This window comes from Myxine glutinosa, chromosome 7 (genome assembly GCF_964187855.1).
Source record: "Myxine glutinosa chromosome 7, kmMyxGlut1.1, whole genome shotgun sequence".
Lineage (NCBI taxonomy): Eukaryota > Metazoa > Chordata > Myxini > Myxiniformes > Myxinidae > Myxine > Myxine glutinosa.
Window position 1 is genome coordinate 63,013,009 of NC_136267.1, and position 13,966 is coordinate 63,026,974.

At 42.7% G+C, this 13,966-nt stretch overlaps 1 protein-coding gene across 3 annotated transcripts in view; it reads right to left on the reverse strand.

Moving 5' to 3' along the window:
* LOC137431293 (histone-lysine N-methyltransferase 2C) overlaps positions 1-13,966 on the reverse strand; it is a 303,001-nt gene that overhangs the window by 251,329 nt on the left and 37,706 nt on the right. For all 3 annotated transcript variants that reach the window (XM_078781817.1, XM_078781819.1, XM_078781818.1), the window contains exons 4-6: positions 11,533-11,638; positions 575-757; positions 310-395 (exon numbers count right to left, since the gene is read on the reverse strand). In XM_078781817.1, coding sequence (XP_078637943.1) covers positions 310-395; positions 575-757; positions 11,533-11,638 — 375 coding nt within the window. The remainder of the gene's footprint in view (positions 1-309; positions 396-574; positions 758-11,532; positions 11,639-13,966) is intronic.

The window sequence follows — 13,966 nt, forward strand, 5'->3', positions numbered from 1 at the left end:
AAAGTTTCCTTTTTTAAGCAAATAGCCATTCATCAAAATGAAAGGATGCTGATGCAAAGCACTCTAGGGAAAAATTGAGGAAGTTTGGTCAGAAACATATTTCAACCTTGGATAAAACAAATGAAGCGCATAAGTGAGTTGGCCTTGCAAGCTGTGCTGCATTTTGGAGAAAGACCATCAGCACAACCATGACAATTCCAATACGATTACACAACTTTCCTTTTTAAATGCCAAAGTAATTTGAATTGAGAGCCAACAATAAATCAGCATTTTATTAAATGAGTAAAATTATAGCCAAATATTGCTCACCATCAGGCTTAATGAGGTCCAACACAGAAGCCCCTTCATGCATGCCCACCAGTTGTAGCTCATTCACAGCGCTCAAGTTCACCGCACTGCCAAGGGGTAAGAGAGGTATTACATGAGAAACAGACAATGGCATAGCATTGCATTTCATTATCTGGCACCTTCCTCTCCAGCCCTTACCCACAAAATAAACCACTACATGATTGCGAAAAGAAAAAAAAAGAAAATACATAAATCCTGTAGGTAGAGAACAACAATTACAAATTACCCATCGAGAGACAAAGTGGGGCCAGATGTTGGCTTGGACAGAACACTGTCCGTCGACCCTCTATGTGAGGGGTGTTGTTGTAGGGTGGTAAGGCCGGGTGTTGCGTTGAACCATTTCAGCTCCCCTTGGCCTAGTGAGCTTAATTCATCCTGGCTGCAGAAAGCACAGTACTCCCGGGCTGCACTGCAAGGACATGGTCGAAGAGTACATAAGAGGAGCTGGGGGAATAATTTATTAAAGGAGAGCATCACAAAACACAAGGATGTGAAAATGAGTGCCAGGTCAGGAGGATGTGACCTTGTAAGAAGGATGTTAGACTGGTACCCGAGAGGTTGCAGGTTCAAAATCTAGCATAAGGAAGTAGCAATAAGGATATGGATTATAGGCCTATTGAAATCAGCCTGGTTTCAGCAAAATTACTTTGTCACTGTTTGACTGTCAAATAATGATATTAAAAAACACACCAGCTCGTTAATGACTTACAATTGGGGGTTAGGGAGGTATAAGGGGGTAATTTGTTTGCCCTGCTGAGACAGATCTACAAGTGATACCAGCACATCGTTTGTAATTGACTTAAGTGTCCTCTACACCCTCAAGGCAACTGAGTATCGACACTAAAATGTGACCAAGCAAAAAGCAGCACCAGCCAAAATCCCTCTAAAAAGAAAGGAAAAAATATATATGGGTGCATGTAAGATCGCATGCATGCCAACATTGCAGTTTGTTTCTGAAGGGGTTAACAATGTAAAAAAAGCCATACCATTATTCATATCCAGGGATTATAATGGATGCAGCTTAAAGAAGCAGACAGCTCAAATCTTCGAGATAGGGGGCTAGATCCTCTCTTTCCCAGAGGGTGGCAGACAAACAGAAATGCAGGACTGGCTCAATAGCACACCACTGCTGATATCCAAAATGCACCAATGTAAATGTAGACGAGGCTCAACTTTCTCCAAGGAAATGTGCACTGCACAATATCAAAATGAAGCTTAAAGATCATATGCCCATGGTTAAATAAATAAATAAAAATTCAAATCTTAGAAGAAGGGCTTCAGGAAAGCACTCATTCAGCTTGGCTTCGTAAGAGAGTCATTGTGTTGAACAAGATAATTATATAATTCGTTTGAAGAAGTGTGTGCGTGTGTGTGTGTGTGTGTGTGTGTGTGTGTGTGTGTGTGTGTGTGTGTGTGGTTATCTCCAAATGCGAATTTCAGAACGGAGTCCTCCCAGGTCTTGAAGTATCCACCTCCATTTCAGTAAGGGATCATTAATTCAAGGACAAATTTGTGAAGTTTTCTTGTTCTCAAAGTTTTGTTCCGAGGGCTTTTTTTGAGGATCGTCACTGAGCTTTTGACAGCTTCCAACTGCAGTCCGTTTGTAGTAATATTCCCAGGGATGGTTTTTAAGATATCTGTAGGGTTATTTTTATCATTCCCATTGCTCCAATAATCACTGGTATAATTAATTTCGGTGCTCTTCAGCTTCCAGGATGTTTTCACTTCATTTTTTGAGGTCTTGATATTTCGTCGTTTTCTTGATTTCTGCATTGTTTATGCCAAAATCGCTGGGTACTGACACCTCAATTAGCAATGCCTTCTTCTTTTTCTTTTTTTTTTACCACAGTACTATATATGGTCGTATTGCTTTGTTTTCTATGTTCACGCTTGATGGGTCGTATGTGAACTTGATGGGTCGTATCATTGATGGGTCGTATCATAAAGACCTTGATGGGTCATATCATTAGGTCGTATGTGAGCATTCCTTCTTTGTTTTCAGTGATGGCTTTTTGTTCGTGTTTCCATGAACTTTCTAGAACTGGAACATTGAGACTTTTGCCATACCATGATTATCAATGGCTAATCTGCCATTGGATTACTCTACATACTTTGTTGTGCCTTTGGTTGTACAACTGCTCTGACACGAGTTTTTTTACATCCTGATAGGAGGTGGTTCATACTTTCTGTTTCTACCTTGCAGAATCTACCCTTGTCCGATTGCTCAATCCCGCCATTTTCTTAAAGCCATTGGTGTAGTGTCATTGGTCGTGAGCATTTATAATGATTCATTCTCCATTCCAGTTGAGCTAACCTCTTAGCCATTCCAAGGAGCCTTCTTTGTCTACTCCCATTCTGTCGAACTCTTCTTTTTTTTATATACCTTCCTGCTCTTTCCCCATTTGTCGGTATATATCTGTTGATATTTCTTTTTATATATTTCCTTTGTCTTTTGTGCAAATGTTGGGGCTGCATTCAGCATTGTTTTGGTTTCTTGTGTGACATCTTCTCACTTGCATGTGACAAATATTAGGAAATATTTTGCTTGGTGGGTTCGGGATACATTATCTTGTTTGTTGTCTTCGTGTTTGCTTACAAATTGGATTCTGCAGTTTGTTGCACTTTTTATGTGTTTGGCCAATCCTACAGTTGTCATTCTGTGCACTTGGTTGAGTTTCATCAGGATGCAACCTCCTTATTGTCTCGGCAGGTGCATTCTCGGGATGCATTGATTTTTTGAAGAACATTTTGTGGATGGTGAGGAGTTTCCTTGTTTTGTTATCCAGTTTATTGATTCAGGATTGTGGCCAGTTTATTATTACATAGCTGCACTCGACTACTGGTATTGCGAGTTGGTTTGTGGCTTTGATTTTGTTCCTTGGAGAAAGGTATGTTTTCTGGATCAGCCTCGTTCTACGCAGATATTCTTTGGTAATTGTTTTACACATTTGTTTGTGACATATTTGGTGGCCCTCTTCTACTCTGAGATATTTGTAATTTGTATGATGCTTTGTTGTCTAGCTCCTGTATGGTTGTATTGCTGTCAATTTTTATGTCGTCGGTTTTTGTTGGTCTACGTTGTATGAATATGCAAGTGGCACACTTATCCAGGCCAAATTCCATTTGAATATCGTCGGAGTACTGTTTCACCAATTTGAGTTGTTCTGCCAATTTTTCGTCGTTTGGTGCAGAGTTTTAAATAATCCATGTAAACTAGATGTCACCTTTTTTGTCTCTTTGGATGTTATCTCATTTGATGTCAGGGTGTATCCATGTCCTTGCTCATTAATGAAGTTGCTCAATGGGTCCAGGGCCAAGCAAAACAGGAGGGATAAAAGACTGTCTCCCCTGGAAAACTCCTCGACGTATCTTCACTCCTGGTATTTTGATCTTTCCTTCCGAGTGTTGTAATATCAATGTGGTATTCCAAAACTCCATTGCTTTCTCTATAAGTTTGATTATTTGTGGGTTGATGGTGTACAATTGCATGCATTGCATCATCCATTAATGTGGGACATTATCAAATACTTGTATATAGTCTATCCATGCTGTGGATAACTATGTTATTCTTGTTTTGCAATTTTCAAGTTTAGCCTTTTTTAGTAGGAGGAGGTCTATTGTCCTGTAGCATCCTCTTTTACATTCCTTCTGTTCTGCCTCTAGGCCTCCTTGTGTTGGGTGATGGTATATAATTTCTGCGATGATTCCCATCAGGAGTTTGTACGTTGTTGACAGACAGGTTATTGGTCTATACTTGTGAGGTAGTTGGGTCTCTTCAGACTTTGGGATGAGGAAGGTGTTACCTACTTTGAGCCACTCATCCAAGGCCTCCTCCCCTTGGATAAGTTTGTTGAATGCTCGAGTGTAGCGATTGTGGAGAGCATCTATTTCCTTTAAATTAACCAGAAGTTTGGAATTCCATCTGTGCATGGGCTTTTAAAGTTTGGCATTTTTGCTAATTGTTTTTTTTTTCATTAACTATCACTGGAGGCATTTCTGTTGGATGTTTTTTTTTTCTTCCAAGTTTTGGATCCAATCTGCCTCTTTGCTGTGCTCTATTGGGTCCTCATATAGTCCTTTTCCAGAAATTTTCAAGTTTATCTTTCTCGGGGGAGGGTGGAGGGGAGGAAAGAGGGGGGGGGGGGTGTCGGAAGAGGATTTCACATGTTTTGCTTCTGTTTCCCTAGTTCGTGGTAGATTCTATTTGGGTTATTTTCAAACATGTGGTTTTGTTTCCTCCCTTTGTTGACTTTGTCATAGTTTTTTTTTTAGCTTTCTTGCGATCATTTCTGTTTTGAGATTGCTTTCAGCAGCGTCTCTTGGTCTATATTTACAACTTTGGATTTTTTTATTTTTTTTTTGATTCTCATTGGTGTTGGTCTTCGATTTTCCATTATAAGTTGCTGTATTTGTCCAGTTTCTTTTCTAAGTTGCTCACTTTGTGTCTCTAGCCTCCATTTCCATGGTGGTGCCTGGTCTCTGTCTGTATGGGCTGGTTTGCTCTTCTTGCGATGTTGTTTTCTTGTATGAGCAGTGCCACTGCAAAGCTCACGATTTTGAGTTCCTTTAATGGGGATAATTTTCGTACCAATCTCTTGAGTGCTTTGTTGGTTCGCCCAACCAGCATTTTTGTCTGCTGGTTGTTTTCTATTCCCTTGGATCCGGAACCGATATTTTTTTTTTTTAACTAATTCTTCACCATTGAGACGTAGGGGCAAAAAACGATATACAGCATAATAACTCAAAAAGTTGCGCACGGATTTGGACGAAACCTGATGGACTGGTTGGGTGTGTGACAAGGACAAAACAATTCAATTTTGGTGAAGATCTGAATCTGGATCCGGATCCGAGCGTTTTTAAAATTCCCAAGTGATTCTTCACCATTGAGTGATTTGGCCAACAACGATAAATAACATGATATTTCAAAAGGTTGTGGACAACTTATGACAAAATTTGGGGTATGAGTTGGGTAGGTGATAAGAACAAGCCAATTCGATTTTGGTTCAGGTCCAAATCCAGATCTGGCCTATTAGTAGGAAACAAAACGTAAACTGCTCAGCTTGGTGGAGGTATGCTCTCTACCGAGTGTCGTTCTAGTTCGTTTTATTTTCCATTACGATTTGGCAACACACGTGTGTGTGTGTGTGTGTGTGTGTGTGTGTGTGTGTGTGTGTGTGTGTGTATGTGTGTGTGTGTGTGTGTGTGTGTGTGTGTGTGTATGTATGTATGTATGTATGTATATATATATATATATATATATATATATATATATATATATATATATATATATATATATACACACAGTCACGTGAAAATGTAAGTAAAGTTTTGACTTTTTCAACATATTTCAACATACAGCTATTTGATCTTCATTTCAACAATATTGATAGATAAAGGTGATATAATATAACAAATATCATGAAACATTAACATTTTGTCGTCCATTGTATAATTTAAATAAACATAAATGCAAATTTCGCATGTGGAAAAAGTAAGTACACCCTTAATAATAATAATAATAATAATAATAATGCATTTATTTTATATAGCGCTTTTCAGGAAGCCCAAAGACGCTTTGACAGAGTGCAAAACATAATGCATAGCAAAACATAAAAACAATTGCAAAAAAAGAAGAATCAATAGGGAAATATTCAAAGCACAAAGGAGGGAGAAGGAGAGGAGATAGTCAGGGGTTAGATGCTGTGGGTTAAATGTTGAATGCAGTGTTGAACAGGTGGGTCTTGAGTGATGTTTTGAATGTGGTGAGTGAGGAGGAGTCTCTGATGGTGTGAGGTAGCGAGTTCCAGAGGGTGGGAGCAGCGATGGAGAAGGCCCTGTCCCCCCAGGATCTAAATTTGGTCCGGATGGGGGGGGTCAGGAGGTTGGTACCAGCAGAGCGGAGGTTGCGGGTGGGAGTGTGTCTGGAGAGGAGGTCAGCCAGGTAGGATGGGGCCAGGTTATGGAGGGCTTTGTAGGTCGAGAGGAGGATTTTGTACTGGATTCTCTGGGAGATGGGGAGCCAGTGAAGCTTGTAAAGGACGGGGGTGATGTGGTCACGGGTCCGGGAATGGGTGAGTAGACGGGCAGCGGAGTTCTGAATGTATTGGAGTTTATTGGTGATTGTTGAGGGTGAACCATAAAGGAGGCTATTGCAGTAGTCCAGACGGGAAGTGATGAAGGCGTGGATGAGGGTTTCTGCAGCCACGGAGGAGAGGGATGGACGGAGACGGGCGATGTTTTTCAGGTGAAAGAAGGCTGTCTTTGTGATCTGTTTAGTGTATTTGTCGAAGGAGAGGGTTTGGTCAAAGATGATGCAAAGATTCTGGATGTGAGGGGAGGTGGATACTGGGAAACCGTCGATGTTGAGGGCAAAGTTATGGGTGGACTTGGTGAGCGTTTTTGGGCCAATGATGATTATTTCAGATTTATCACAGTTAAGTTTGAGGAAGTTGATTTGAAGCCAGGATTTTATTTCAGTGATGCAGTTTGTCAGGATAGAGTGGGTGGCGGTGGAGATGGACTTGGTGGAGATGAAAAGCTGGATGTCATCAGCGAAGCAGTGGAATTGGAGACCATGACGGCGGATTAAGTGACCGAGGGGGGACAGGTAAAGGATGAAGAGGAGGGGGCCAAGAACTGAGCCTTGGGGGACACCTTGGGGGAGGGGAGCAGTGGGGGATTTGCAGTTATTGATGGAGATGAACTGACGTCTGTCAGAGAGGTATGATTTAATCCAAGAGGGCAGTGCCGGTAATGTTAAAGGTGGTTTCAAGTCGGGTGAGGAGGATGGTGTGATCGATGGTGTCAAAGGCGGCGCTGAGGTCGAGGAGGATGAGAATGTTGAGGTTGCCAGCGTCAGAGGAGAGGAGAAGGTCGTTGGTGATTTTGAGGAGAGCAGTTTCAGTACTGTGGTTGGAGCGGAATCCGGATTGGAATGTTTCATACAGGTTATTGGCAGAGAGGTGATGTTTGAGTTGAGTGGCTACAGCGCGTTCCAAAACCTTTGACAGAAAGGGTAGGTTGGAGATGGGTCTGAAGTTATTTAGGGTGTCAGGGTTTAGTCCAGGTTTTTTCAGAATGGGGGTAACAGCAGCAATTTTGAGGGATGGTGGGACGATGCCTGTAGACAGGGAGGAGTTTATTGTTGCAATGATAAGTGGAAAGAGAGCAGGAAGGGAGGCCTTGACAAAGCTGGAGGGGATGGGGTCAAGAGTGCAGGTGGCAGTTTTCATTCCGATGAGTTCAGAGAGGTCAGTAGGGGAGACTGGGGAGAATTGAGACAGGGGATGGCAGGATAAGGGGGGGCAGGTGGTTTGAGGGGGAGCGGGTGCGGCGGTGGTCAAGCTGTTGTAGATGTTTTCAATTTTGCGTTGGAAGAATGAAAGGAAGGAGATGCAGTTGTCTATTGTGAATGACTGGGTGGTGGTGTTCAGGGGGCTGAGGAGTTTGTTTATTGTAGAGAAGAGTGCTTTTGGGTTTCCGGAGCCAGAGTGGATAATTTGAGAGTAGTCGGCGGAGCGGGTGCAGGAGAGGGCATCTTTATAGTGTTGTATGTGGTCCTTGTAGGCCTGGGAGTGAACTGTGAGACCTGTTTTATTGCGGTCTTTCAAGTTGGCGAGCACGAGTTTTCATCAGGCGGAGTTCAGGGGTAAACCAGGGAGCAGAATGGGTGAAAGAAACTGTTTTGGTTTTTATAGGCGCAAGTTGGTCAAGGCAGGAGGAGAGAGTGTGGTTGTAGTAGTCAGTGAGGTCAGAAGGGGTGTGGAGGTCAACGAAGGGAGAAGTGGACATTTTTTCAGAGGGGGTCGATGAGAATGAGGTAGGTGAAAGAGCGTTTAGCTTACGGAAGTTGATAGTGCGATAATGCCTTGGTGCTGGGGTGGGGATGTTGATGGTCAGAGTGATGGCTAGGTGGTCAGAGAGAGTGAGGTCGGAGCCAGAGAGATGGTGCAAAATTAGTCCAGTAGAGCAGACAAGGTCCAAAATGTGACCACGGTTATGGGTAGGAAAGTTGACATGTTGAGTGAGGTTAAAGCAGGTGAGTAAATCAGTGGAGTCCATGTGGATATTGAAATCACCAAGGAGGAGGATTGAGGGGGAGAGGGAACATAGCTGGGTCAGAAAGTAGGAGAAGTCAGACAGGAATGATGGGTGTGGTTTGGGAGGGCGGTAGACAACAGCCATGACTGACTGTGTGTGACCAGAGAGTTTAAAAGCCAGGTGTTCAAATGATGGAGCAGATGAGATGGAGATGAGGTTGGTCTTGATGTCTTGTCGGTGAATAACGGCAATTCCACCACCTCGGCCCTCCGAGCGTGGTTTATTGATGTAAGAATATCCATTGGGTGTGGTGAGGTTGAGCGTGTAGTAGTCCAGTGGTTGTTGCCAGGTCTCAGTGAGACAGAGAAAGTCCAGTTTATTTTCCAGGATGTAGTCGTTCAGGATGAGGCATTTGTTGTTGAGGGACCGGGTATTGAACAGGACCCTTGGCTCCAATAGGTGGTATTCCCCCCTTTGGCAGAAACAACCTCAAGTAGGCGTTTCTTATAATTGTCTACCAGTCTTTGACATCGACTGGGAGAAATTTTTGCCCACTCCTCCATGCAGAATTCTTTCAGCTGTGCGATGTTTGAGGGGTTTCTTGCATGCACAGCTCGTTTCAAATCCCCCCACAACATCTCGATGAGATTTAGATCCGGGCTTTGACTTGGCCATTCCAGAACCCTCCATTTCTTTCTTTTTAGCCATTCCTTGGTGGATTTACTGGTATGTTTAGGGTCATTGTCATGTTGCAAGGTCCACCTTCGGTTGAGCTTCAACTTTCCGACAGATGGCCTCACATTATCCTCAAGCACCCTCTGGTACAATGATGAATTCATAGTGGCTTATATGATGGTGAGCTGCCCAGGCCCTGATGCAGCAAAGCTGCCCTAAACCATAATATTTCCACCACCATGCTTTACAGTTGGTATCAGGTTCTTGTGTCTTGTGGTCAAATGCTGTCTTTGGTTTTCGCCAAACATGTCTTCTGGTACTATCGCCAAATAGCTTTACCTTTGACTCATCTGTCCAGAGCACATTGTTCCAGAAGTGCTGGTCTTTGCCTCGGTGTTCATTGGCAAACTTTAGTCTTGCCCTGATGTTCTTTCTGGACAGCAAAGGTTTCCTCCTGGCACACCTCCCATGTAGATCAAATTTGTGCAGCCTCTTTCTAATGGTAGACTCGTGCACTTTGACATCAACAGTGGCAAGAGCTACCTGTAGGTCCCGTGATGACATTCTGGGGTTCTTAGAGACTTCTTTCAACATCTTGCGGTCTGCTCTCGGGCTGAACTTGCTGGGGCGGCCTGGCCTGAACAAGTTGGCAGTTGTTTGGAATCTTCTCCACTTGGAGATGATCTTCCGGACAGTCGAATGATTGATTTCAAATTGTTTGGAAATCTTTTAAAATCCCTTCCCAGACTCATAGGCATCTATAACCTTCTTTCTGAAGGCCACAGAGAGCTCTTTTGATATAGGCATGGTGATGCCGCACACTTCAACAACAAAGAGCAAACCAAACTAAATGTCTGAGGTTTAAATAAGACAGGTTCCTCCAAGATCCTCTCTCACGATGTTCTAATCATTTTCACCTGAGCTGGTGCACCTGATTCTAATTTTAGGTATTTAAAGTAGTGATAAATGTAGGGGTGTACCGTAAAATTCGGACTATTAGCCGCAACCTTTTCCCTCAACTTCGACCTCTGCGGCTAAAATAACGATGCAGCTTGTTTATGGAATTTTCCGATGTTGCGGGTTTTCCTGATGACGCGTTCAGGCCAAATCAAGTTGTTGTCGTCAGTCTCCAGTCTGTTTAGATTCACATTAGGTTTCAAAACTGGTTTTGACTCTTCGTGATTTCAAAACTCACTGTAAAAGTGTGCTAGTGATAACTGTTTACGGTTTTTTTCCTCCAAATTTACACACGGCCTTTACACACACGAAACATTCAGTTACCGGTAATCGCCCTTGCGCAGACAACTTCCATCATGCCGAAAACACGACGCAATGCTTACGATGCAGCTTTCAAATTGAAGGCGATCGAACTATCGAGTTTCTCACTTTTTGTGGTTAATTTTCGGACGTTTTTGCGCTTGGTTTTTTGTGCAACATTTGCGGCTTATAAACCAGTGCGGCTTGTGTGTGTTTAAATTCCAGATTTTTTTTTAAATCTAGGTGATGCGGCTTATATAACGATGCGCTCAATGGTCCGAAATTTACGGTACTTACATTTTCCACATGCGAAATTTGCATTTATGTTTATTTAAATTATACAATGGACTACAAAATGTAAATGTTTCATGATATTTGTTATATTATATCACCTTTATCTATCAATATTGTTGAAATGAAGATCAAATATCTGTATGTTGAAATATGTTGAAAAAGTCAAACTTTACATGGGGTGTACTTACTTTTTCACATGACTATGTGTCCAGGCCATAACTTTTTTGACATTTGATCTTTTGTCATCAAATTTTCAACACCCCTTTATTATGAAGACTAATGGATAATATTTAGAATAATAATTAATAATTGGGTCAAAATGTCAAAGGTCACAGAAACTACAAATAGCTCTTTTTAGCCCATCCATCGCTGTGCAGCGAGAGAAGGCCTGGATCTTTTTAAATTGCTTCCGTGTTTCTTTATTCTGTCCGCTTACATTTTGAGATGCTTTGTAATTTGTCATAAAATTATCAACAATCCTTCATTATGAGAATATGTAGAGCACTGATGAATAAATGTTGCAGATTTTTCTTTGTAGCTGTTGGCGTCATCAAGTTTAGTACAAGTACAAAGTGGATGCGGATGGCTTTGCATTTTGGGATGTTTTTAAGGTAGATTTTGAGTGCCAAAACACAGTTTACAATCGAAGCAATAGGATACTTTTATGAAAGTTTACTTTCTTTCCATCATTAGTGCACTTCCCCTTCCATCACCAAGCCATGTGAACCCTCCCATATGCCATTCAGTGCTATTAACAAGTTTTTAACCTATTCTTCACTGCAAGAATGCATCACAGGCCTCTCAGCAGTTATTAATAACATTAAATTATGGAAATGGAGGTGACTTTTAAAACGAGTGAAACTTAAAATGCTTATTCCCTGACATTTTGCTGTGGTGATGGGTTTATACAAAGGGTACCTTTCTTCTGCAACAGGCTCCACTCCACCACTGAGCTCTTTTTGCTCAGTATCTGGGGAACCTGGCGTCACAACAGAATGCTCCGCTTCATCCGTGCCTATTCCTTCTACCAGATACACGGGACATAATGCCAGGATGGGTGCTGTCATCTTGCCTCAAATACAGCAGCAAAACAGTATGAAATAAGAAAACATCAATATGCCAAGTAGACATGCTCTATTCCAAAAGTAAAAGTTTTTGCATGTGCAACATGTATGGATGGACACAAAAGATGCAAGGAAAAATATATTCTGCTAAATGCAAGGAAAATAATGATAATTACCTGCCACGAAAGGATATTGGTAAGGAGAGGAGTGGGGCACTATCTAATTACCCGTTAAATGCCATTATGGCACCCTGACGACCTTCACAAGATTACGAGACTACAACCAGCAGCACTAAATAATATAATACATTTGGGGTCACGTCATACTACTTCAATATGGCAATCTTCTTACCATTAGCAAATTCCTTACCAATTAGTATGAGGTCCCATACTCAATGCTGTTGTTGAAATGTACTTCCATGCCAATTTTGAGGATTCCTAATGAAATGATTCCTGAGGTACAACTTTTTAAAGATTGCCACAATGTTGCCTCTGGTCTCCATTCTTTTCATGTTTTTAATACAAAATCTAAGCTCATGGAAGAGCGAGGAGGCAGATCATAAAACGGCAACATAGACAGAGGCCACAGTTGGACATAACAAGCAAGGGAAAGAACAAACAGGAAATAAAGGAAAGAGAGGAAGATAGGAAGATAGGAAAAACAGTAACCTGCAAGTAAGAAGATTAGGTTAGGTATGGTTAAAGGTGGGGTAGGGGAAATGGGGTAGTTATCATTGGGGCTATGGGTGAGGGAAACCATGAAATGGTTGTGCACCACTTGAATAAAGGCTTGGAAGGTACTCTCCAGCAGGTAGTTCCATAAAAAGGGGAAAAAGAGGAATAAAAGATTGGAATTAAGTGGGCAGCCTGTTTTTTAGGTGTTTAACATGGTTGGGGGGGGGGGGGGGAGGAAGAGGAGTACTTGAAGAACATGTGTGTTATAGAGGAGCTCGGAGGGGTTTGATGGCCGAGAGAGCAGAGAGAACTAGACGGAGGGGGGAGGGGAGGAAAAGTGGCACAAAACAGAGGCCACCAACCTGTCTGCGATGTGGCAGCAACCTCATCATGGAAGATGCCAATAATAGTGAGAGCTTTAGATTCCGAATCTCGGAGAAACAGAATTAATGTTGGAATGTGAGCCGACAGAGGGAAAGCAGTACCCTATTGAACTATGACTAAAGGCCTCACAGGCTGAATAGTTATGATTTTACAAGGGAGGACTTTAATCGACCGAGGATTCCCCATCTGCGGCTAGCTATGGAGGCCAGCTGTGCTAAGTGATTGGCCCAAGACAGGTCTTGGCTGATGATGAAGCTAGACTTTGAGGAGACTGAACCTATTCCATTGGTTTTCCATGGTAATAGATCGGTAGGTTAATTTGACAAACTTTGTGGAGCTGTGACAAACATTTGACAAAGCTGAGCCTCAGATTTGTCACGAATTAAGGATATTGTTGTCATTGTCCAGTCATGCAAGTTGCTTGATCCAAGTCTGGCAAGTCGCCTCAGTAGGACCATAGTGGTCAACTGATTTAAAGACCACTGCCGTATCACGTGTCCAAATGCCAAGATACCGTGCAGATTGGGGCACTGAATCGGCCGAGAGCTACGCTAACTATGCACCAACAGCCTGGTCCTAATTAGACTGAGCGAGCCGGAGGCGATTGGCACTGTCCAGGTGTAGGCCTTAATTGCCGCCGACAATTATCCTTCAATGGGCTTTCCTTAAAGGGGAACCATGACAACATGAATTCACCCCGAGACCAGGTATATGTATTAAACAAATGATGGTCACAGGGAAGGGAACAGAAGGAAGCGAGAAATAGCAATGAATGATAACAATAAAAAAACCCTTATCCACTACCATATATGCGTGCCCATGAAACCAACAGACGATCGGGATCCTTAATTAGCTAAACCTTATATGGGCCCAAAAAAACACCACAGGAGATAGACATTTGAGATGACAAGATGGAAATACCCTTGTTGCATCAGGCGGGACATAGCAAGAACAGATGCAGGGTGTCAAAGGGGCAGTCGTGTCCTCAGTAGAATGGACCGCCGCTCTAGACCGCAGCCTGGTGTGAGGTATGGGAGTGGAGGCGTGGCTGGCCGGGTGTGGGCATGGCGTCATGTGGCAGCTCTAGCATGCAAGACTCTCCTCATGTCCATCGCAGGCATCTGCTACGCCCTAAACCAAAACGTGCTTTTATGATCTCTGACCCCTACCTAACACCATGACGTGCTGCACCCTCCTCTCTCACTTACCATTGGCCCAAAGGTCCGCTTG